The 26020-nt window shown below is 47.6% G+C and overlaps 1 protein-coding gene across 12 annotated transcripts in view; it reads right to left on the bottom strand.

Moving 5' to 3' along the window:
* The window catches only part of LOC106590274 (microtubule-associated protein 4), a 124093-nt gene that overhangs the window by 24013 nt on the left and 74060 nt on the right, over positions 1–26020 (bottom strand). For 9 of the 12 annotated variants that reach the window (XM_014181093.2, XM_014181095.2, XM_014181101.2 and 6 more), the window contains 2 exons: positions 2398–3380; positions 1724–1981 (listed from right to left, as the gene is read on the bottom strand). In XM_014181093.2, coding sequence (XP_014036568.2) covers positions 1724–1981; positions 2398–3380 — 1241 coding nt within the window. Of the gene's footprint in view, positions 1–1723; positions 1982–2397; positions 3381–11228; positions 12729–26020 lie in introns of those variants that run through there. The other 3 variants (XM_014181102.2, XM_045710579.1, XM_014181104.2) reach the window with 2 other exon arrangements.

Here is a 26020-nt window from a genome sequence, read left to right as displayed (position 1 = left end):
CATGGACTCCAGAAAGTGTCGAAAGTCTTCCACAGGGATGCTGGCCCATGTTGACGCCAATGCTTCCCATAGTTGTGTCAAGTTGGTTGGATGTACATTGGGTGGTGGACCATTCATGGTACACACGGGAAACTGTTGAGCATGAAAAACCCAGCAGCGTTACAGTTCTTGACACAAACCGGTGTGCCTGGCACCTACTACCATACCCCGGTCAAAGGCACTTAAATAATTTGTGTTGCACATTCACCCTCTAAATCACCCTTGTCTCAATTGGCTCAAGGCTTAAAAATACTTCTTTCACCTGTCTCCTCCCCTTCATCTAAACAGACTGAAGTGGATTTAACAAGTGACATCAATAAGGGATCATAGCTTTCACCTGGTTTCACCTGGTCAGTCTGTCATGGAAAGAGCAGGTGTTCTTAATGTTTTGAATACTCAGTGTACAACAGGGGTGGCCATTATCATACGTACGGGGCAGGTGTTAGTCCAGACCATTGTTCCAACCAACCAGTAACACACCTGATTAATTGAACTAACCAAAGTCAACTACTGTTAATGCACAGGCCCACTTATATACAGCATATGGCAAGATCTGGCTCTGAATCAACACCATTTATAACATGGTGTGTGTTGCCTTGGCGCTGATGTAAGGATTGCACTAGGAACCAGGGATATAAAAAGAATGCCAATGCGCTGTGTGTCTGATGTCCCCATACATAGATACACCGCCCGAGGGAGGCTTTGCATGGAAAACAGCTTCGATTTCCGCGCCGTCCCCTCATTTATTCCCTCTCTCATCCAAATGTGTCTTACCATCTCTCGAGTCGCCCGCTCTTTTGACCTAGACTGTATCACTGTACTCCAATATTAAACAGCAGTGTAATATGTAGTTATTGGTTAGAATGTCAGCCCTGAGATTGGAAGGTTGGGAGTGCCATCCTGGGCCCAGACATACCAAGGACTGTAAAAATGGGACCTGATGCATCACTGCTTAGCACTAAGATAGATATGGGGTAAGGCTCTGCGATAGACTAGTGTCCTCTCCAGGGGTTGCACATCAAGCTGCTTTACGCTACAGAAACAGGAGATGGGCTCCAAGACCCGTGCAAGGCTACTTAATATGTAATTAAAGGCAAATACACCCGCAGGTTAGAGAAGTGGCTGTACTTCATGTACATTGTAGTGTGTTTCTGCTGCGCTGACGGCTGAAGGTGAGAGACTTAGGTGTGGTGTGGGAAGCCTTGAGCTGATGGTTGGCCCTGGGTCTCTCTAGTAAATGCCAAGGGAGGAGTGATGAATGCTGGCTGCATCTCCTCTGGCCCCCTACCCTCCAGCCCGACCTTCCCTCTATGAACCCTGCACTGAGTAATCCTGCGGACGGCCACTCAGCACCAGGGACACAAGGGCTTACTAGGAGACAAGTTTAGAAGGTGGATACATTACAGGCAGATTAGGCTCCGAGCAGCACCACTGCAGTGACAGAGCCTTTGTCTATAGCTCCTGTGGAAATTAACATAGTAGCTGAACTAACACTTATGCTAAACAGAACTGAACCTGCTCCTTCTTCTGATCAGCAAGATGATGAATAGGAGGTTGAAAGAAATGCTATGAGAGAAGAAGAAGGTGGTAGGTACTTCTCCCTACACAGAGAGACGCCACACAGGGGTGGCTATGGAGGTGGAGGGGACTGCGGCTGTCCCTAAAGCAGGGCAGGGCCACTCACCTTGGGCTTGACCTCACGTGGCGCAGTGGTGGAGGCGGTGGCTGCGGATGTGGGTCGGCTGACTGTGGACGAAGGCCGCTTGGGGCCAGCAGTGGGGGTAGGGGCCTTGGGCACGGGCGTTTTTTTGTTGAGGAGGGTGGCTGAGGTGGTGGTGGAGGTGGAGGAAGGGGTGGGGCGTTTGGGGGTGGCAGCACCAGCGGATGCTGCCGAGCTCGGCCGCGGCTTAGCGGCGCTCAGTTTGGTTGCCCCGGCGACAGGCTGCGAGATGGACGGCACACCAGACAAATGAAGAGCAAAACAAAGAACAAAGGCGAGAAAGAAAACAACAAAACACAAGATAGCAGCAGCAGCAGCAGCAGCAGGAGAAAGCAGCAGAAGCAGCCTTAATCATAATCAACAGAATACCAACAAATGGAACTGCCAGCTTGACAAAAACAAAAACTCTATTAAGTTACATCAAGTTAATATCAGCACTATAACAACGAAGACCAACATCCTTTCATTGTTCTTCATATTGTTGATTATGACAGATATCACTTCATTCAGTTAACTTCAATAGTCCTATCTTACAACTAACTATATGTGGATTTAAAAGTAGCAGTAGGAAAAGCGTTAGCAGCATGAGTGATGTATGATTTGATAATGTTCCTTTTTAAATCTAGACTGTGGCCTACCTTGGTCTTCTTGTCTGGACTGGGCAGGTCCTTGCTTGGTGTGGCACTGCTCCCATTGGTCGAGGGTTTACTTGCAGGTTTTTTGGCCTTATCAGCAGTCTCTGATTTCTTGTCCGTCTTTTTCTCAGGACTTTTCAGCTCTTTTTTCTCCGATTTCTCCACCTTAACCTGCTTGTCTAATTTCTCAGCCAGCACTGTTTTCTCTGGCTTCTTATCCTCCTTTTCCACGTTGTCTGTGGGCTTCTCAACGTTGTCTGTGGGCTTCTCAACGTTGTCTGTGGGCTTCTCAACGTTGTCTGTGGGCTTCTCAACGCTGTCTGTGGGCTTCTCAATGTTTTCTGTGGGCTTCTCAACGTTGTCTGTGGGCTTCTCAATGTTTTCTGTGGGCTTCTCAACGATGTCTTTGGGCTTCTCAATGTTGTCTTTGGGCTTCTCAACGTTTTCTGTTTCTTTCTCAGCTGTTACTGTTACCTTTCCAACATGGTCTGTCTTCTCCTTGTCAGGCTGTGTTTCCATCTTGTCAGGCTGTGTTTCTATCTTGTCAGGCTGTGTTTCTATCTTGTCAAATGTGTCCAACTTCACCACTGTCTCCGGTTTCTCTGGGGTCTTCTCCACTTTTTCAATATTCTGTTCTGTCTCCTCAGGCTTTTCAACCTTGTCCATCTTCTCTACTTTGTCAGTTTTCTCTACCTTGCCTGTGTTGTCGCCCTTATCCATTTTATCCACCTTCTCAGTTTTTTCTTCTTTGTCTACCTTTTCTGCCGGCTCCAGCTTTTCCGTTTTCTCTGCCTTGTCCATTTTACCCATCTTCTCTCCTTTGTCCAGTGGGCCTGCATATGCCACCTTCACTGACGCCTCAGTCTTCCCAGTCGAATCCTTCTTCTCCACTTTACCTAGCTTATCCAACATGTCAAATTGGTCTAACTTCTCAAAGTGGTCCATCGTCTCCTCTTTCTCTGGTTTGTCCATCTTCTCTGATTTGACTGTGTGTGAGAGAGAGAGCGAGAGCAAACAACATATTTTAGAACCATACCAATCAAGTGAATGAAATCATCATCAATACAAAGAACCAAATGCCTTGCTGACCTCAAGTACCACCACACACAGGGCAGTGACCAAACCGGATGACATTAATGTCATTTGAAGTGATTAACCACTATACACACACACGATATCCTATAGTCCCAAGGTCATGCTCAAAGGCATGCAAAGATGAATCTCTGCTGAAGTTTGAACAAGTGAATCACCTTTGATAATGGAATGAATCAACAGTAGCTCAGGCTGATTACATTTGGGGACACACAGGAAGGCTGGAGTGGAATTATCCTGTGGGCGAAGCCTGATTTAGAGATGGCCATTGACCCTGGCAATCAACCAACCAGCAGAGCTGAGGAAAAACCATAACCAATGACCATGACCATCTCTCAATACTGTCTACACAGACCGACAGTCGGGCAGACAGACCGACAGACAGTCGGGCAGACAGACCGACCGACAGTCGGGCAGACAGACCGACCGACAGTCGGGCAGACAGACAGACCGACCGACAGTCGGGCAGACAGACCGACCGACAGTCGGGCAGACAAATGCACACCCCAAAAAATATATTTTGCATTCCAGAGACATGTATGCATACACCAACATACCTACGCAGATACACATACACCGGCGCACAAGATAAACACACAAACTACTTCCATTTCATTTGGAATACATATTGCATTACTACATAGTGTGGCTTTGAACTCATTCTACCAACCCTACTGTATCTTGAAGTGTTCTGAGTAAGGCCAGAACAGACTCCACAGAGAAAAAGTGGCAGTAGTTTATAAAGACCCTTTGGTCACCGCAAATGTGTTATGGTGCTTTGCTTGCCTAGTAAAGTATGGTTGTCTCGTAAAATATGGCGGTGAGAGTGTGGAAGGCCAGCCTGCCTGTCCTGCTGCATTAGACACTGAGCAGCTGTGGGCTGGACACACAGACATGACCAACCTTAGGGGTGGACACAGCTAATTCACCATAGTACAGGCACCCAGAGCTAGAGATGAGAGGCAGCCTATTAGCCTAGTCACATCTGCTGATAGAAACTCTGTGGCTTTGATACTTTCACTGAGTATAATAATAATAACAATAATCAAGAAGACAATAGTGACACAGTGATCTAGCAAAGTGCAGTATGTGAAACACAAAACCCCACCTAATTCACTCTTTTCTCCCGGACGTATCCCTGAAGCTCTGCCGCCCCCCCCTCTACAGAGGCAGCTCATCCTTCAGCTCCTCTCTCACTCCTGGGTGCCTCATTAGAGGGCAGGCCATCTGGGGTACTGGCCCGCTCCACACCAGAGGGCCTCAGGCCCTTAACCCTAATGTTCCCACAACGCCTCAGGCTCACACTGTAGGAATGATGCTCAGACCCACAGTAGTAACTGACATTAGTAAGGTCGGGCACTGATGTTGGGCGATTAGGCCTGGCTCGCAGTCGGCGTTCCTATTCATCCCAAAGGTGTTCGATGGGGTTGAGGTCAGGGCTATGTGTAGGTCAATCAAGTTCTTCCACACCGATCTCGACAAACCGTTTCTGTATGGACCTCGCTTTGTGCATGGGGGCATTGTCATGCTGAAACAGGAAAGGCCTTCCCCAAACTGTTGCCACAAAGTTGGAAGCACAGAATCGTCTAGAATGTCATTGTATGCTGTAGCGTTAAGATATCCCTTCACTCGTACTAAGGGGCCTAGCTCAAACCATGAAAAACCGCCCCCAGACCATTATTACTCCTCCACCAAACTTTACAGTTGGCATTCAGGTAAGTAGCGTTCTCCTGCCATCCACCAAACCCAGATTAGTTGGTCAATGGCGGCAAGCTTTACACCACTCCAGCCGACACTTGGCATTGCGCATGGTGATTTTAGGATTGTGTGCGTCCGCTCGACCATGGAAACCCATTTCATGAAGCTCCCGACAAACAGTTCTTGTGCTGACTTTGCTTCTAGAGGCAGTTTGGAACTCAGTAGTGAGTGTTGCAACCGAGGACAGACAATTTTTATGCGTTACACGCTTCAGCACTCAGTGGTCCTGTTCTGTGAGCTTGTGTGGCCTACCAGTACGCGGTTGAGCCATTGTTGCTCCTAGAGGTTTCCAATAACAGCACTTTCAGTTGACCAGGGCAGCTCTAGCAGGGCAGAAATTTGATGAACTGACTTGTTGGAAAGGTGGCATCCTATGACGGTGCCACATTGAAAGTCACTGAGCTCTTCAGTAAATCTATTCTACTGCCAATGTTTGTCTATGGAGATTGCATGGCTGCATGCTCGATTTTATACACCTGTCAGCAATGGGTGTGTCTGAAATAGCTGAATCCAGTAATTTCAAGTGGTGTCCATATATGTTTGTGTATATATAGTGTAAATGTCAATGGATTGATTGGTAAAGCTATGACAATGACTAGACTGATGGTGCCCCCGGCTTTCAGTCCAGTTATAAGGAATGTCAATAGTCATTATTCTGTTTATTTTTACTATATTGATATAATGATACGGAGCTACAGGGATTATCACATTAAACAGCTGGACAACAGGATCGCCTAATGAAACCACTACACCACAAAATCGAAAATGCTCATTGGCTAAGCGCAAATAGCTCAGTTCTTTTTAAATAGCCCGGTATCTTCCTGGCTAAATAACCAACTAAATCAGTATTGTTCCAGAGGTTTGTGGAGTAATACACCAACGCATAATATCTCAGCTGTGCAGTGTGTCAGCATCAACCCAGTTAAACTGTTAATCCACTAGTATAAACAACCCGAAATGAGGATTAGATATCGTTGACTTTCATATTACCCAGCTATTAAACATCTGCATTATTTGACCTTTGGATAATATTGCTGGGAGAAGTCCACTGAAAGTAGTGACTGTACAGCCTGTGGGAGTCTATTCAAAACAAAGGACAAATACCATAGAGCTATCACTATGGCCACATTCAACCCATAATATCTAGAAACTGAGGAATCCTGTATCCTCCCATTAGCTTAAAAGTCTATTAGCTACACTGTAATGACAAATGGTGAAAAGGCTCTTTAGCAGTGTTAGCGATTCCGCTAACAGCACCTCCGTCACATCAGCGTAATCAGTCAGAGTAAACCCCAGAGGAAGCAGGATAACCATTTACCACAGACCCTGCTTCAATTACTTCAGACCTAAATCCCTTACCTTTGCATAATACATTTTCAAGTGTTTTGTCTAAACACCCAAATGAGAGATTAGAGAGGGCAAAGGGCTGTCTGAAGTTGGGGATCGTGGATGGGGGGGAACATTGTTAATGTAGACGCCATACATAACTGTGTACAGTGCTCCACAAACTTCAGAAGGGAGGAGAACAGAGGAAAACCAGAGAAACCGATAGGTGGACTAATATAATGAAGGCGCAAAAACAAAGCGCTCACCCAAATCCAGTCAGGCTACACGACAAGACAAAGGGAACGGAAGGAGACAAGGCACAACAACATGAGGCTTCATCTCTGTCGTCCACAGCTTTAACAGACTTGTCTTAATAAATCATATATAAACTGTATATCTTAATTAGCTAAGACACTGGAGATCCAATAGAGTTCTACTGAACCCAAACCCAGTATTTGGTTGATTTATGAAGCAGTATGAAGAGGCACCCTCAAAACAACCTCATCAACTGTGCTCCCACTCCTCTCTCCTTCCCAGCCTGAGAAAGCCTGTGAGAAGCTTTAGCACGGTGGATTTTCAAGCTACATTCACAAGGTAATTATGGATTAGCCGGTGAATACCAACAAAGGTGATATGCAGAGCACTCCGAGAGCGCTGGGACCTATAAAGCCGCTGAAGCCAACATACTCAAACAACCTCAACAGCCAGCTTTGTGTCTCAGTCTCCCCACCACTGAGCAGCAGGGCTAAATGTAAACAAGAAGCCATTTTGAAACCTCCAGTAGAAGGGCAATAATACTTCATGAACAGAGCATCTGATTAGAAGCATTCATCACTCTTAGGGCCTATGACGCTGATGTCATTGTGAAGGAAGACATTTTCTGGAGATATGATGACATTGTGGCGGTCACCCGTCAATCCATTATTATCTATCCCAATAAATCTCACACAGCCGTCTGCCACCCTCATTTCTTGTTTCAGTTAGCCAACTAACACAGTGGGAGACAACTCTGTCTTTTCTATGCTGGGTCAGTTCATTAGACCATACATTAGCATAGACACAATTCAAGCTCTATTAAGGTGGCTAAACAGCCTTTAAACCACTTCTCTGGTCTTTTTAATTAACTGTTTTTTATGGGAGGTGATAGAAAAACGTGACAGCGATAAGACAGCATCTCCACATGGATGTTGAGACCATCGGATTGCTTCTTACATTTTCAGAGTCGCATTAGATAAGGAAAAACACTCACTGCTCCAACACTAACACTCAAAACTACCAATGAAACTCCTTCCGAACAAGTTTAAAGTAACTGTCCAGCGAAAATCTCATTTTAAAAGTTAATATTCTGTTAACTCATAACCAAATAATGTTGTTGACTTATCCTATACTCGTATTTGTGGTGAAAGCATAAATTGGAGAAGAAAGAAAACACTTCAAAAACACCACAAACTTGTATCTCAAACAGACGTTTAAAAAATGCTTGCCATTTCCACATAGAGGATGATGTTATCCTCCAGAGGAGCAGTCTAGTCACATTAATATTTTTAATGACCGGTATTTGCCCACACCTTTCTGTTGTTGGTGTACACCCACACCACACCAGCACACACAAAAAGCTGCTTTTTAACATACTTATTTAAAAAAAAATTGGAAGGAAAATGATTTCAGTCATATTATAATTAATTATAAGTCATATTTCATATAAATCTGGAAACACTGGACAGTTACTTTAAACAGGCATAACCTGACTATTTTCTTGGGTATTTCACTCTGGTTCCTCAGATGACAAGATCAATCCTTGAGGCGAACGTAGCCTTATTAAAAGACATTACCTCCAGCCTCACCCGGAAGCCGCTAAGAGGCAGCATCCTAGACAACATATTTGTGCCTTCCAAAGGAACGATCCTCCTTGGTGACTATTCTCCACACATCAAAGAAGCTGCTGGCCGTCTATAGAATGTTTGGAGTGATTTAGTGAGAGTGGATGACATTGCGTTTCACTCTATTTAGCTGTCAGAAAACTGAGCCTTTTTTTTGTTCATGTTAAGCTGCTCACTTGGTGTGTGGCTCAGGTGCGGCTCTAGTCACCACAAAGGCTTGTATCCAACAAGGCAACTTCAAAGGCAGAAATAAACGACAAACCCAGGCTATTAATCAAAGTTATTCCATATGGTGTCAGGTTTGACAGGCAGCTTTTGGAAGGACTTAGGCATTACCTACTGTATACTGGTATGACACCTGACATATATACACAAGGACGATCCACATTGACCATGGAAACACTTACAGGGTCCTCTCTGGATTGGATTTATTCCTCTCTCTGACACACACACACACACACACACACACACACACACACACACACACACACACACACACACACACACACACACACACACACACACACACACACACACACACACACACACACACACACACACACACAATCACTGCACTGCAGCCTTGACTGCAAGACAGATCATTGCAGAGGGATTTATCTAATCTACTCTGTATGTGACGGAGGTCAGGAAAGTGTTGCTAATATATGAGCCTAAAGTATCCATCACATCCAGACCTGAACCTTCCTCCACTCCCCATTTCAGACAGTAGTGCATTGTGTCCTTGGTAACTGCATGATCATATACAGTAGAGTGGATTCGACTTCAGCACGGAGAGGAAAAAAACCCACTTGAGCTGTGCTGATGAGATCTGGAGGGTTCTACAGCTCTCTGTCCCCCTGGGTAACAGGCCTCTTACGCACAACCTTACACATCGATCACTTACTCACAGAGACATATGCATGCGCACAAAGAGAGAGCCACATAGGAACGCTGAGACAAACGTTTGAATGTGTGCGTGTCAAAATATTTTAAACATAATAGCATAAGTAGAAAATGATGCATGCATACAAATCACCTTTACGCATTTAACTCTAGGCCTATTTAAAAAGCTTGCCCAAATTGCAAGTGTGTTAATAATTGCAACAAACTTTTTTTCTGGTATTTTTGTTGAGGTCAAACACAAACATGGGTAATTTAAAAAAAAAATTGTATTGACGTAAGGCTAAATTAATCTGAGACAAACGGACGCAAAGAAAAACACTCACACAGTACCACACATTTGTGCACACAAGAAGAAACACAAACAGAAACGTGTACAGAAACAGCCCAACAAAGCCCAGAGTCTTTACTACCGAGCACTCATTATGGGCCACATCCATCCTTCTGCTTAGTAGGAGATAAGGACAGCGGCATTGAGTGACAATTATCTGTTTCGTTCTGGGGAGAAACGTCTCACTATGACTCCAAACCATGAAGAAAGACACTCAAGTGATTCAAAGCCTGTTTGTGTACGAGTTCCTTTGTCTCTCCACGCTACATCTCTCCTCCAGTATCGTCTCCTAATCCCTCTCTCCAAACGGGAGAGAGAGAGAGAGAGAGAGAGAGAGAGAGAGAGAGAGAGAGAGAGAAGGGGATAGATTGGAACTGAGGGAGCCAGTACAAATACATTCAGGCAGATTCTTATAGTGGGACACATTTTTTTCTCTCTCTATATGTCTGTGTATCTCTCTCTCCCCTCTGGAGCCAGAGAGGGCAAATTTGCTTATCGATATTTCCCACATCCCAGTTGGGGAGCCAAGGCGAATGCCTGAACAGAGCTAGCCGGCCGACGTGCGTGTGGATTCATTAATGCGCACGCTCCACATGAACACTCTTTACACGTGCAAACTGCCTTTGAATGACCTTGTCAAGCCAGTGCACGCTCACACACAGTCGCACACTCCCTCTGGCCAGTTCACACACTCTCATTCTGAGCTCTCCGGGACGCCGGCACTTTAATGCTCCAGCGTCCACGAGGCAGATTGCTGGCACACTTTAGCGACAGAGAGCGAGAGAGAGGGAGCGGCGGTCATTAAAAGCGACGAGTGAAGAAACAGACGGATTTTGGTGATGGGTTTACATCTCCAGTGACCCTGTTCGGCTAAGGGGCAGGAGTTATCGGATGTGACCGAGGCCATCTTGGCTCTGCCTCTCCCCCACTCCTCCCAGAGGACTAATGACTGTGTCGGTGGCCAGAGAGAGAGAGAGAGAGAGGCCAAGTCTAGCTCTGGACTCTGTCTGGTCTGTGGTAATGAGCTGTGTCGGCAGCATGACCCAGTCCCACATTCCCAGTCCGCTGACGGTCACCTAGATATAGTACATCCACATGCAACACGCTTAGCGAATCACATGCAAAGTGACAAGTATACTCCTACTGCACATACACCTGCAAGTAAAACACACACACAAGGCTGCACTGGGCATATACTGTACTATGCCATCAATCACTATACCATCCTTAAGAAACTCTCCCTCTACCTTCCCTTTCTCTTCACACTACTTGACTGGCACCTCAGACTGGTGGAAGCAGCTCAGTTGTAAATCAGACAGTGTGATGCCACATCTCCCCCCTACACACAATCTGGGCCGTCTGCAGTCTGCAGGCCATTTGAGGAGGCCATTGCCAGAGGGCAGCACTAGTAGCAGCCAGATAGCATCACCATCACCTACCCTCCATTCTGGTGAAAGGGTTGGTAGTAACCATGCCATCACCAAAACCGGTGCCAAGATTGGTGCCTATACCCACGCCAAAGCCAGTGCCCGAGTTGGTACTCATACCTGCTCCAAAGCCGGTGCCCATGCCTGCTCCAAAGCTGGTGTCTGGGTTGCTACCCATACCAGCGCCAAAGCTGGTGCCTGAGTTGGTACCCACGTCTGCTCCAAAGTCAGTGCCGAGGTTGGTATCCATACCAGTGCAGATGTTGGTACCCATACCCGTGCCAAAGCCGGTTCCTGGGTTTGTGTCCAGGCCGGTGCCCATCCCACTGATGGCCTGGCTGCTGAGGGGTACAGGCAGCAGCACATCCTGGTTCTTGTCTGCCCCTGGCCCCTCCACGATGCCCTCTAGAGGTGAGAGAGGAGAGCTGCCCCCACAGTCTCTCATTGGGGGGAAGGGTGAGAAGTGTAGGTTGGGCTCCTGGTCCTGCCTCAGGTCGGAGCGGGTGGCGCCTGCAGCAAACAGAGTGGGGGGCAGCTGGTCGTCCGAAACAGTCAGTGAACGCTTCATGGTGGAGTGGCAGGAGCGGCGTGGGCCGCTCATGGGCGTTGTTAGCTCGTCCAGCCCAGCTCCAGGGTAATGGTCGGGCAGCTCCAGGCTAGAGGGTACCGAGAGGTGGGAGCATTCGGACATGGCCCGACGCAGGGCCTTCCGCTGCTGGTCAGCACGCCCCATGAAACACGGCTCAAGCTCCACCTCTTCCTCCTCCTCCTCGCTCTCCTCCGAGGATCCCTCTGTCATTTGGAGGCCGCCTAGTGCTGATGCGCTGTCCTCGTCGCCCCTCTCCAGGTAGTTGTCATTGACAACACCGATGACGCAGTAATTAGGGCTGGCAGTATTCTGGGGTGGAAGGGTCTTGGGGCTGGACTCTGAGAATCCAGGGTTCCACACACCGGTGCTGGCTGGGGCTGGTATGGGCGGGCTAGAGGGTGAGGGTAGCTCCATGCGTCGAGCTGGGGAACCAGGTACGGGGGGAGGTAGGACCCCATTGTTCCCACAGCTGAGGGGGGAGGGGGAGGAAGACACTTGGCTTTCTGGGCTCTCCCCAGCGCTGCCTAACCCCTGAAAGCCCCCCCTGCCAGGTACCTTGAGATCCGCATCCAAGCCAACACCGGCTGACGGGTCGAAGAAGCACAGCTTGTCCTCGTCGGTGAGTCCCGGGGCCCCACCGAGGCTTCTGGGAGGCCCCATGTCTCCATGCTGCCAGTCCCAAGCCTGGGGGGCTGTGGCGGGGGCCATGGAGGGGACCTTACACAGCTCACTGTACTCTGAGAACGGAGAGCCAGGCGGCTGGTTGGAGAGAGAAGACATGCTTTCCCTCCTTTCTCACTCGCTCTTTTTTCTCCTCAGGCTACGTTTCTCTGTCCTCCGGTTGTTCTCGTTCCCCTGTGTGTTATGTTGTTCCTTCTAGTTAGGATGCACAGGTGGGGTCTGTCTCGGCTGCGGCAGGGCCAGTGAGGAAGGCGAGCGCGCGTGTGTGTGTGTGATGTAGCCTCTCTCTCTCTGTGCCTCTTCGCTCTCAATTGACCAAGAAGCAGTGTGAACTGGGCTCCTCTTTCTCTATCGCTCCCTCCCTCCCTCCTCCCTCTCACTCACTGACAGCCTTTTGCATGGCTCTTGGTCATGTGACTCAAGTGTGTGGCTGCTCATTCGCTGCTGCCAATTCACATCTCCCTCCCCCTGTGGTGGTGTGTACATCCCCCTCCTCTCAGTTTTTTTCTCTCCAAGCTTTCCCTTTCTACCCCAGTCCCACCCTCTCTCTCATCCTTCTCCCCAGGCAACACACAACCCCAGGGAGATGAGAGGGAGGTTTTGGGGCAGCTGCTTTAGGGGAGCATGTTTGTAGCTAGGGCATCTCTCTCGCTCTCTCTCACAGCAAAGTGATCCATTTCTTGGTAACATATCTCCATTTGACCTCACCTCACTTCACACATTCACTCTGTGTACCTCTCTCTGAAGCTCTCACACACTGTGTCTCTGAGCCAGACAGCCAGTAGTGTACCCTGGCAGAGGCCTCTGTCGAGCGGAGCCAAGGTCTAGAGCCTGGCCCCTTTGTTAATGACTTTGTTGTGGGCACTGTGCTTACCCTTACTCTGCAGGATGTGTGTGAGAGAAAAACATTTTGAATTTGAGAGAGAGAGAGAGAGAGAGAGAGAGAGAGAGAGAGAGAGATGGTGGATGTATCTGTCTGTGTGTGAGAAGGGGATTGTTTGTGTGTAAAGATAACACAGACTCACAGTCAGCCCAGTCACAGTAGGAGAGAAGGGGGGGTAGGAAGGAAAGAGGGTTGTCAGATATATGAAAACCACTGCCTTCCAAAAGCACCGTAGATGCCTGTCGTCCCTGATCTCGTCACGAAAAAGGAGCTGAGCAGTGGAGAGAAAAACCACGCTCAAGAAGAGATCGACTTCTGACACAAACGCAAACACATAGTCTGTGAGAAAGCCTTTGCCTGGCCTCAACTCTGCACGGGCGAGCCCTCAAGACCTTAACAGCAACGACAACGCACACACTCTGACCTGACTTCACTCTCTCAACCCTGAATCACCATGAGGTCCATTCTGATTCAGTCTCACCCAGATTCTGCTGCATTACTAAAGGCATATTTTGAAACTGGAGTACAGTGGAAACATTCTCAGTCCCAATCCCGGTTGAATATGTACAGTTGAAGTCAGATGTTTACATACACCTTAGCCAAATACATTTAAACTCAGTTTTTCACAATTCCTGACATTTAATCCTAATAACAATTCCCTGTCTTAGGTCAGTTAGGATCACCACTTGATTTTAAGAATGTGAAATGTCAGAATAATAGTAGAGAGAATGATTTATTTCAGATTTTATTTCTTTCATCACATTCCCAGTGGGTCAGAAGTTTACATACACTCAATTAGTATTTGGTAGCATTGCCTTTAAATTGTTTAACTTGGGTCATACGTTTCGGGTAGCCTTCCACAAGCTTCGCACAATAAGTTGGGTGAATTTTGACCCATTCCTCCTGACAGAGCTGGTGTAACTGAGTCAGGTTTGTAGGCCTCCTTGCTCGCACACGCTTTTTCAGTTCTGCCGACAAATTTTCTATAGGATTGAGGTCAGGGCGTTGTGATGGCCACTCCAATACCTTGACTTTGTTGTCCTTAAGCCATTTTGCCACAACTTTGAGAGTGTATTTGGGGTCATTGTCCATTTGGAAGACCCATTTGCGACCAAGCTTTAACCTCTTGGGGCTAGGTGGGACGCTAGCGTGCCACCTGTGGTGCACTCCATCAACAGCAGGTGCATTTCAAGAGCGGCAAATTTGAATCCAAATAAATGTCAAAATTCAAATTTTTCAAAAATACAACTATGTTACACCATTTGAAAGATAAACATCTCCTTAATCTAACCACGTTTTACGATTTCAAAAAGGTTTTACGGCGAAAGCATAAATTTAGAGTATGTTAGGACAGTACATTTACAAGAGTTGTGTGTAATGTTTTGTCAAGTCAAAGACAGGGTCACCAAAACCATAAAACCAGCTAAAATGATACACTAACCTTTTACAATCTCCATCAGATGACACTCCTAGGACATTATGTTAGACAATGCATGCATTTTTAGTTCTATCAAGTTCATATTTATATACAAAAACAGCGTTTTACTATGGCATTGATGTTGAGGAAATCGTTTCCCTCCAATAACCGGCAGTCAAGTCAGCGTCAGAAATTAAATAATTAAAATTAGAAAACATTGGTAAAATATTATATTGTCATTTAAAGAATTATAGATTTACATCTTTTGAACGCAATCAACTTGCCAGATTTAAAAATAACCTTACTGGGAAATCACACTTTGCAATAATCTGAGCACTGTGCCCAGAAAAATACGGCGTTGCGATACAGACTAGACGTCATGTTGGGGAGATCTAAAATCGAAAATACTATGTAAATAATCCATTACCTTTGATTCTCTTCATCAGATGTCACTTCCAGGTATCACAGGTCCATAACGAATGTAGTTTTGTTCAAAAAAGCTCATCATTTATGTCCAAAAATCTCCGTCTCGTTAGCACATGATGTAAGCCAGCCGGACTTCTCGTCATGAACGAGGGGAAAAATATATTTCCGTTCGTTCAAACATGTCAAACGTTGTATAGCATAAATCATTAGGGCCTTTTTAACCAGAACATGAATAATATTCAAGGTGGACGAATGCATAGCCTTTTATAACGTATTGGAACGAGGGTACCCAACATGAAGTAGCGCGCCAGGTGTCTAATGGGACATCACCGTTCCATGGCTCTTGTTCGGTCAGATCTCCCTCCAGAAGACTCAAAACACTTTGTAAAGGCTGGTGACATCTAGTGGAAGCAATAGGAAGTGCCAAAATATTCCTAAACCCCTGTGTTTTTCAATGGGAGAGGTTTAAACTCAATACAACACATCAGGTATCCACTTCCTGTCAGAAAATGTCTCAGGGTTTTGCCTGCCAAATGAGTTCTGTTATACTCACAGACACCATTCAAACAGTTTTGGAAACTTTAGAGTGTTTTCTATCCATATATAATAAGTATATGCATATTCTAGTTACTGGGTAGGATTAGTAACCAGATTAAATCGGGTACATTTTTTTTATCCAGACGTGCAAATGCTGCCCCCTAGACCCAACAGGTTAACTTCCTGACTGACGTCTTGAGATGTTGCTTCAATATATCCACATAATTGTCCTCCCTCATGATGCCATCTATTTTGTGAAGTGCACCAGTCCCTCCTGCAGCAAAGCACCCCCACAACATGATGCAGCCACCCCCGTGCTTCACGGTTGGGATGGTGTTATTCGGCTTGCAAGCCTCCCCCATTTTCCTCCAAACATGACGATGGTCATTATGGCCAAACAGTTCTATTTTTGTTTCATCAGACCAGAGGACCTTTCTCAAAAAAGTACGATCTTTGTCCCCATGTGCAGTTGCAAACCAAAGTCTGGATTTTTTATGGCGGTTTTGGAGCAGTGGCTTCTTCCTTGCTGAGCGGCCTTTCAGGTTATGTCGATATAGGACTCGTTTTACTGTGGATATAGATACTTTTGTACCTGTTTCCTCCAGCATCTTCACAAGGTCCTTTGCTGTTGTTCTGGGATTGAAGTGCACTTTTTGCACCAAAGTACGTTCATCTCTAGGAGAAAGAACACGTCTCCTTCCTGAGCGTTATGACCGCTGCGTGGTCCCATCGTTTTTATACTTGCGTACTATTGTTTGTGCAGATGAACGTGGTACATTCAGGTGTTTGGAAATTGCTCCCAAGGATGAACCAGATTTGTGGAGGTCTACAATTTCTTTTTCTGAGGTCTTGGCTGATTTCTTTTGATTTTCCCATGATGTCAAGCAAAGAGGCACTGAGTTTGAAGGTAGGCCTTGAAATACATCCACAGGTACACTGCCAATTGACTCAAATTATGTCATTAAGCCTATCAGAAGCTTCTAAAGTCATGATATAATTTTCTGGAATTTTCCAAGCTGTTTAACCTGTCTGGGCTAGGGGGCAGTATTTTCACGGCCGGATAAACGTACCCGATTTAAACTGGTTACTACTCTTTCCCAGAAACAAGAATATGCATATTATTAGTAGATTTCTAGTTTCTAAAACTGTTTGAATGGTGTCTGTGAGTATAACAGAACTCATATGGCAGGCAAAAACCTGAGAAAATTCCAAGTAGGAAGTGGCCTGTCTGACAATTTGTTGTTCTTCTTTCTAGTCCCTTTCGAAACTACAGTATCTCTGGGGTTACATTGCACTTTCTAAGGCTTCCATTGGCTCTCTAAAGCCTTCAGAAACCGGATTGAGGCGTCTCCTGTCTCTGGGCAGAGTATACTAGCACAGTTTGTCAGTGGTCTGCCTGGTGACTAAGAGATTGGACATGAGCGGTCCCGCGACATGCTGTTTTTTATTTTCCTCTTTGAATGAAAACACTATTGTCCGGTTGGAATATTATCGCTATTTTACGAGAAAAATACCATAAAAATTGATTTTAAACAGCGTTTGACATGCTTCTAAGCACGGTAAAGGAACATTTCGATTTTTTCGTCTCGAAATGCGCTCATGCGTTACCCTTTGGATAGTGACCTGAACGCACGAACAAAACGGAGGTATTTGGACATAACTATGGATTATTTGGAACAAAAACAACATTTCTTGTGGAAGTAGCAGTCCTGGGAGTGCATTCTGACGAAGATCAGCAAAGGTAATACAATTTTTCTAATAGTAATTCTGAGTTTAGTGAGCCCCGAACTTGGCGGGTGTCAAAATAGCTAGCCGTGATGGTTGAGCTATGTACTCAGAATATTGCAAAATGTGCTTTGGCCGAAAAGCTATTTTAAAATCTGACATAGCGATTGCATAAAGGAGTTCTGTATCTATAATTCTTAAAATAATTGTTATCTATTTTGTCAACGTTTATGGTGAGTAATTTAGTAAATTCACCGGAAGTTTTGGGTGGGAATGCATGTTCTGAACATCACATGCCAATGTAAAAAGCTGTTTTTGGATATAAATATGAACTTGATTGAACAAAACATGCATGTATTGTATAACATAATGTCCTAGGAGTGTCATCTGATGAAGATCATCAAAGGTTAGTGCTTCAATTAGCTGTGTTTTGGGTTTATGTGACATATATGCTTACTTGGAAAATGGCTGTGTGATTATATGTGGCTATGTACTCTCCTAACATAATCTAATGTTTTGCTTTCGCTGTAAAGCCTTTTTGAAATCGGACAATGTGATTAGATTAACGAGAGTCTTGTCTTTAAAATGGTGTAAAATACTCGTATGTTTGAAAAATTGAAATTATTGCATTTTTGAGGTTTTGTATTTCGCGCCACCCTCTTCCACTGGCTGTTGAATAGAGTGGGACGGTGATGTGCCACCTAGCCCATAGAAGTTAAAGGCACAGTCAACTTAGTGTATGTAAACTTCTGACCCACTGGAATTGTGAGACAGTGAATTATAAGTGAAATAATCTGTCTGTAAACAATTGTTGGAAAAATTACTTGTGTCATGCACAAAGTAGATGTCCTAACTGACTTGCCAAAACTATAGTTTGTTAACAAGAAATTTGTGGAGTGGTTGAAAAACGAGTTTTAATGACTCCAACCTAAGTGTATGTAAACTTCCAATTTCAACTGTACATTTGATACATACCAGTCGGTTAGGTTTCACAGTAATCCGTCTGTCAGTCATGCCACAGAAGGACAGTGACAGCCAAAATGACTGTCTTGGAGCTTTGAAGAGGAGCTGTATGGCTGTGAGTGGGGTGTAGAGACAGTTCTGAACCACAGTCAAACACCAGGACCCAGGACATGGCCGTTCCCGCCCCAAAACACCCCCCCTCTAACCTTTAAGTGTCAGCTGAGGATTCAAAATGAATGACCACCTGTCTCAGCCAGAGTGAAGGTTTACTCTGGGCTACAATGAACATCTCCTGATTGATTGACTAACCGTCAATGTGAACCAGGACAGGGACAAGACAGAGAACATTCTTTGATGTTAACCCCAGCGTAACCCTTAACAAGGCACTGCGTAACATTAGTTAGATTGACCCAAGCATGTGAAAAGTGTGCAACTTTCTTTATTTCTACACAGTTCAGCTCAGAGTTTAGTAATGCGGGAAAAGATGTGATGGGCAACAGGCTCTGACAAATGTACATCTCTGGTCTGTGTGAAGCTTCTGTGGCTTCGGAAACCAAAATAGATGTATTGTCCACAGAAACACACACCAACAGACAGAAACACATGCTTTTACCAGTCATCCAGTCCCCCAGCACTAATGGGGCCACGTTACATAAGCTCCAGTTGAGTCTGCTTCTGCAGCTCAGAGTATGAAGCTCTGACAATAGACACAAGGCCAGGACAAACACAATGAGACAGATCTGATCAGACGCAATCCCTTCCGATGCTAATCACAAGCCGAGAAGCTACTATAAAAAAAACAAAGTGGCCGCATACAGACGGATGTGTGGTATGGTGAATGAAGCAAACCATAGATTTGCAATGTGGAAAAACATGACTGTTTTTAGAAATAGTATTTGCACGATTCTTCAATGTGTTTAGACAACATTGTCAACCATTCATGATCACGTCAGAATTTCTTAGTGTATTTTGTAGTGGTGTCCTGTACCTGTGTACATCAAGAGTCGAACCTGGTAGTGTAGTGTAGAGAATGGTAGTGTGGGGTAGTGTAGGATAGGGTAGTGCAGAGTAGGGTGGTGTAGTGTAGGATAGTGTAGTGTAGGGTAGTGTAGCGTAGTGTAGTGTAGGGCAGGGTAGTGTAGTGTAGGGTAGTGTGGGGTAGTGTAGGATAGGGTAGTGCAGAGTAGGGTAGTGTAGTGTAGGATAGTGTAGAGTAGGGTAGTGTGGGGTAGTGTAGGATAGGGTAGTGCAGAGTAGGGTAGTGTACTGTAGTGTAGGGCAGTGTAGGGTAGTGCAGGGTAGGGTAGTGCAGGGTAGGGATGTGTAATGTAGCGTAGGGTAATGTAGTCTCGTGTAGGGTAGTGTGGGGTAGTGTAGCGTAGCGTAGTGTAGGGTAGTGTAGTGTGGTGCAGGGTAGGGTAGTGTAGTCTCGTGTAGGGTAGTGTAGTCTCGTGTAGGGTAGTGTAATGTAGGGTAGGGTAGTGTTGTGTAGGGTAGGGTTGTGTAGGGTAGGGTGGTGTTGTGTAGGGTAGTGTATTGTAGGGTTGGGTAGTGTAGTGTTGTGTAGGGTAGTGTATTGTAGGGTTGGGTAGTGTAGTGTAGGGTTGGGTTGGGTAGTGTAGTGTAGGGTTGGGTAGTGTAGTGTAGGGTTGGGTAGTGTAGTGTAGTGTAGTGTAGGGTTGGGTAGGGTTGGGTAGTGTTGTGTAGGGTAGGGTAGGGTAGTGTAGGGTTGGGTAGGATAGGGTTGTGTAGTGTAGCATAGAGTAGTGTAGTCTCGTGTAGGGTAGTGTTATGTAGGGTAGGGGTGTGTAGGGTAGGGTTGTGTAGGGTAGGGTAAGGTAGTGTAGTGTAGGGTAGGGTATGGTTGTGTAGGGTAGTGTTGTGTTGTGTTGTGTAGGGTAGGGTTGTGTAGGGTAGGGTAGTGTAGTGTAGGGTAGTGTAGTGTAGGGCAGGGTAATGTGTAGGATTGTGTAGGGTAGTGTAGGGTAGGGTGGTGTAGGGTTGTGTAGGGTAGGGTTGTGTAGGGTAGTGTAGTGTAGGGTAGTGTAGGGCAGGGTAATGTGTAGGATTGTGTAGTGTAGTGTAGTGTAGTGTAGTGTAGGGTAGTGTAGGATAGGGTAGGGTTGTGTAGGGTAGGGTAGGGTAGGGTGGTGTAATGTGTAGGGTTGGGTTGTGTAGGGTAGGGTTGTGTAGGGTAGGGTAATTGTAGGGTGGTGTAATGTGTAGGGTTGTGTAGGGTAGGGTTGTGTATGGTAGGGTAGGGTAGGGTGGTGTGGTGCTAGGCAGACACAGTGGAATAATAATGTGTATATGCTGACCCTGCCGACTCACAGGCAGGCTGGAGGCCACTGTCACTGTCACATCGCAGCCCTCTCTCAATCCCAAATGAGTGACACCCAAGGCCCGCAAGGACAGGGACACAGAGCGCCCCCTCTCCAGTGATGACCTCACTCTGCCTGGCTGGCTGGCTGGACGTACACACACACACACACACACACACACAGAGGCTCTTCTACATAATCCCACTGTGCTAATAAAGCACCGTGTCTAACAGACGAACAACAATAAGGACGCAGAAAGGAAGCAGAAAGTTGCAAACCATTCCATAACTTAATTTAGCAGTGGATATTTGGATAAAAGGTAATCGAGTTAAATCAAATCATCTCTAACAATGGAAGCAATTGGGAGGTAAAAACAGCAGCAAGAAATATGAGTTATTTTTCAGATTCATCAAATGAATAACATATTCTGCAATGTTCCATCCAAAAATGTTCCATCCAAAAATGTTCCATCCTTGCACTGGAGCCTGTCATCAGTGAACTATCTACGGAGTATGCTGCAAATAGGTTAGATAGGTGGCCATTCATTAAGAACACTGATGAGAGTAAAGGGGGCATTATTTAACCCGGTGCCCTACAGAATATGTAAATAGGCCAATCAGTCAAGCCATTAAACAAGCACACACTCAGAGGTAAATTATTCAGGAGGTGCAATACTTCAAATGTAAGCTTCACAATTGAGGAGAGGCACAGCATCGTTGAACAGTGAGGCTAAATCTAAAAGTGAAAAAGAAGTCAGTGCTCAAACTAGTGTATTCACTTCTCTGAGAGAGAAAGAGAAAGGGAAGAACGGCGTGGAGGGAGAGATCAGAAGACAGACAAAGAGAAGGAGTGAGGCGGAAGAGAGAAAGGGAAGAACGGCGTGGAGGGAGAGATCAGAAGACAGACAAAGAGAAGGAGTGAGGCGGAAGAGAGAAAGCGAGACAGTCTTTAGTGGTTCTATTTTTAGCTCAATCAGTCCCCCCTCCCCCTGCTGTCACACACCCATTGTTTCCTTGGTAGCCCCCTCTACCCAATGTCTCCAAAAGCAACTGCCTCCCATTTCCATGGCAACAGGATCCTTGCCACAGCAACCAAGTGGAGCCAGAGGAATATATGAACGGAGGAAGGGGAGAGAGGTGAGAGGAGGAGGAGACGAGAGGAGGAGAGGGAGAGAGAGGTGAGAGGAGGAGAGGGAGAGAGGTGAGAGGAGGAGAGGGAGAGAGAGGTGAGAGGAGGAGGGGGAGAGAGAGGTGAGAGGAGGAGGGGGAGAGAGAGGTGAGAAGAGGAGAGGGAGAGAGAGGTGAGAGGAGGAGGAGGGGGAGAGATGTGAGAGGAGGAGAGGGAGAGAGAGGTGAGAGGAGGAGAGGGAGAGAGGTGAGAGGAGGAGAGGGAGAGAGAGGTGAGAGGAGGAGAGGGAGAGAGAGGTGAGAGGAGGAGAGGGAGAGAGAGGTGAGAGGAGGAGAGGGAGAGAGAGGTGAGAGGAGGAGAGGGAGAGAGAGGTGAGAGGAGGAGAGGGACAGAGAGGTGAGAGGAGGGAGAGAGCTGAGAGGAGGAGGGGGAGAGAGGTGAGAGGAGGAGGGAGAGAGAGGTGAGAGGAGGAGAGGGAGAGAGGTGAGAGGAGGAGGGAGAGAGAGGTGAGAGGAGGGGGAGAGAGAGGTGAGAGGAGGAGAGAGGTGAGAGGAGGAGAGGGAGAGAGAGGTGAGAGGAGGAGAGGGAGAGAGGTGAGAGGAGGAGAGGGAGAGAGAGGTGAGAGGAGGAGGGGGAGAGAGAGGTGAGAGGAGGAGGAGGGGGAGAGAGAGGTGAGAGGAGGAGGGGGAGAGAGAGGTGAGAGGAGGAGGGGGAGAGAGGTGAGAGGAGGAGGAGGGGGAGAGAGAGGTGAGAGGAGGAGGGGGAGAGAGAGGTGAGAGGAGGAGAGGGAGAGAGAGGTGAGAGGAGGAGAGGGAGAGAGAGGTGAGAGGAGGAGGGAGAGAGAGGTGAGAGGAGGAGAGGGAGAGAGAGGTGAGAGGGGAGGGAGAGAGAGGTGAGAGGAGGAGAGGGAGAGAGAGGTGAGAGGAGGAGAGGGAGAGAGAGGTGAGAGGAGGAGGGAGAGAGAGGTGAGAAGAGGAGAGGGAGAGAGAGGTGAGAGGAGGAGGAGGGGGAGAGATGTGAGAGGAGGAGAGGGAGAGAGAGGTGAGAGGAGGAGAGGGAGAGAGGTGAGAGGAGGAGAGGGAGAGAGAGGTGAGAGGAGGAGAGGGAGAGAGAGGTGAGAGGAGGAGAGGGAGAGAGAGGTGAGAGGAGGAGAGGGAGAGAGAGGTGAGAGGAGGAGAGGGAGAGAGAGGTGAGAGGAGGAGAGGGACAGAGAGGTGAGAGGAGGAGGGAGAGAGCTGAGAGGAGGAGGGGGAGAGAGGTGAGAGGAGGAGGGAGAGAGAGGTGAGAGGAGGAGAGGGAGAGAGGTGAGAGGAGGAGGGAGAGAGAGGTGAGAGGAGGGGGAGAGAGAGGTGAGAGGAGGAGAGAGGTGAGAGGAGGAGAGGGAGAGAGAGGTGAGAGGAGGAGAGGGAGAGAGAGGTGAGAGGAGGAGAGGGAGAGAGGTGAGAGGAGGAGAGGGAGAGAGAGGTGAGAGGAGGAGGGGGAGAGAGAGGTGAGAGGAGGAGGAGGGGGAGAGAGAGGTGAGAGGAGGAGGAGGGGGAGAGAGAGGTGAGAGGAGGAGGGGGAGAGAGAGGTGAGAGGAGGAGAGGGAGAGAGAGGTGAGAGGAGGAGAGGGAGAGAGGTGAGAGGAGGAGAGGGAGAGAGAGGTGAGAGGAGGAGAGGGAGAGAGGTGAGAGGAGGAGGGGGAGAGAGAGGTGAGAAGAGGAGGAGGGGGAGAGAGGTGAGAGGAGGAGGAGGGGGAGAGAGCTGAGAGGAGGAGGAGGGGGAGAGAGGTGAGAGGAGGAGAGGGAGAGAGAGGTGAGAGGAGGAGAGGGAGAGAGGTGAGAGGAGGAGAGGGAGAGAGAGGTGAGAGGAGGTGAGGGAGAGAGAGGTGAGAGGAGGTGAGGGAGAGAGAGGTGAGAGGAGGAGAGGGAGAGAGGTGAGAGGAGGAGAGGGAGAGAGAGGTGAGAAGAGGAGGAGGGGGAGAGAGGTGAGAGGAGGAAGAGGGGGAGAGAGGTGAGAGGAGGAGAGGGAGAGAGAGGTGAGAGGAGGAGAGGGAGAGAGGTGTGAGGAGGAGAGGGAGAGAGAGGTGAGAGGAGGAGAGGGAGAGAGAGGTGAGAGGAGGAGAGGGAGAGAGAGGTGAGAGGAGGAGAGGGAGAGAGGTGAGAGGAGGAGAGGGAGAGAGAGGTGAGAGGAGGAGAGGGAGAGAGAGGTGAGAGGAGGAGAGGGAGAGAGGTGAGAGGAGGAGAGAGGTGAGAGGAGGAGGGGAGAGAGGTGAGAGGAGGAGAGGGAGAGAGGTGAGAGGAGGAGAGGGAGAGAGAGGTGAGAGGAGGAGAGGGAGAGAGAGGTGAGAGGAGGAGGGGGAGAGAGAGGTGAGAGGAGGAGGGGGAGAGAGAGGTGAGAGGAGGAGAGGGAGAGAGAGGTGAGAGGAGGAGAGGGAGAGAGAGGTGAGAGGAGGAGGGGGAGAGAGGTGAGAGGAGGAGAGGGAGAGAGAGGTGAGAGGAGGAGAGGGAGAGAGAGGTGAGAGGAGGAGGGGGAGAGAGAGGTGAGAGGAGGAGAGGGAGAGAGAGGTGAGAGGAGGAGAGGGAGAGAGAGGTGAGAGGAGGAGGGGGGAGAGAGTTGAGAGGAGGAGAGGGAGAGAGAGGTGAGAGGAGGAGAGGGAGAGAGAGGTGAGAGGAGGAGGGGGGGAGAGAGGTGAGAGGAGGAGAGGGAGAGAGAGGTGAGAGGAGGAGAGGGAGAGAGAGGTGAGAGGAGGAGAGGGAGAGAGAGGTGAGAGGAGAGGGAGAGAGAGGTGAGAGGAGGAGGGGGGGAGAAAGTTGAGAGGAGGAGAGGGAGAGAGAGGTGAGAGGAGGAGAGGGAGAGAGAGGTGAGAGGAGGAGAGAGAGGTGAGAGGAGGAGAGGGAGAGAGAGGTGAGAGGAGGAGGGGGAGAGAGGTGAGAGGAGGAGAGGAGGAGGGGGGAGGCCAAAATCAACTGGGGGCATTTTCGTATACTATAATCTGCTGAGCTACGAACCAATGAGCTGCTCTCACACTGCTCTTGAGTTAATGGTATCTTTCAATTAATCACAGTCATCAGTCTGCTACGGTCGTTCAGCTGTTAATGCCTATGCAAGTCTGTTAATCCAGCAATGTCTGTGTCACGCTGATAGACTGGCCTCCAGACAGATCATTTCAGCTGCAAATAGCTTGTGAGGGAGGGGAAGATTGGGTTTGATCAACCCAAAAATGTGAAAGTCGCATGCTGTGGCCGTTATCGTCCAAGCCGAAGATCCTCTCCTTCCACGATGAACTCCTTGCCTCCCTCAGATCAGTGCACTACATCACATCAGCCTCAAAATCAGAGGGAGGGAGCCTTGCTTTGTGTACTTTGTGTTTGAGAACCCTCCTTTTCCAGACACGATGGCACACATTACCAGACAGATAACTGTCCAGTGAAAATCTAACTTCTAAAAGACTAATCCTATACTCTTATTTGTGGCCAAAGCATAAATTGGAGAAAAAAAAAACACTTCAAAAATCCCACCTCAAACAGATCATTTGAAAAATGCTTGCTATTTCTTCATAGAGGATGATCTGGCCAATCAGCAGTCTACTTGCATATTTTGTGACCATGTACGCCCACACCATCCTGCTGTTGAGGTATACCCACCCCATTCCAACCCAGAATACCCTACTGTTGAGGTATACCCACCCCATTCCAACACAGAATACCCTGCTGTTGAGGTATACCCACCCCATTCCAACCCAGAATACCCTACTGTTGAGGTATACCCACCCCATTCCAACCCAGAATACCCTGCTGTTGAGGTATACCCACCCCATTCCAACACAGAATACCCTACTGTTGAGGTATACCCACCCCATTCCAACACAGAATACACTGCTGTTGAGGTATACCCACCCCATTCCAACACAGAATACCCTGCTGTTGAGGTATACCCACCCCATTCCAACACAGAATACCCTGCTGTTGAGGTATACCCACCCCATTCCAACACAGAATACCCTGCAGTTGAGGTATACCCACCCCATTCCAACACAGAATACCCTGCTGTTGAGGTATACCCACCCCATTCCAACACATAATACCCTGCTGTTGAGGTATACCAACCCCATTCCAACACAGAATACCCTGCTGTTGAGGTATACTTACCCCATTCCAACACAGAATACCCTGCTGTTGAGGTATACCCACCCCATTCCAACCCAGAATACCCTGCTGTTGAGGTATACCCACCCCATTCCAACCCAGAATACCCTACTGT

The sequence above is a fragment of the Salmo salar genome, chromosome ssa29, assembly GCF_905237065.1.
Source record: "Salmo salar chromosome ssa29, Ssal_v3.1, whole genome shotgun sequence".
Taxonomy (NCBI): domain Eukaryota; kingdom Metazoa; phylum Chordata; class Actinopteri; order Salmoniformes; family Salmonidae; genus Salmo; species Salmo salar.
This window is presented reverse-complemented; position numbering and strand designations above follow the sequence as displayed.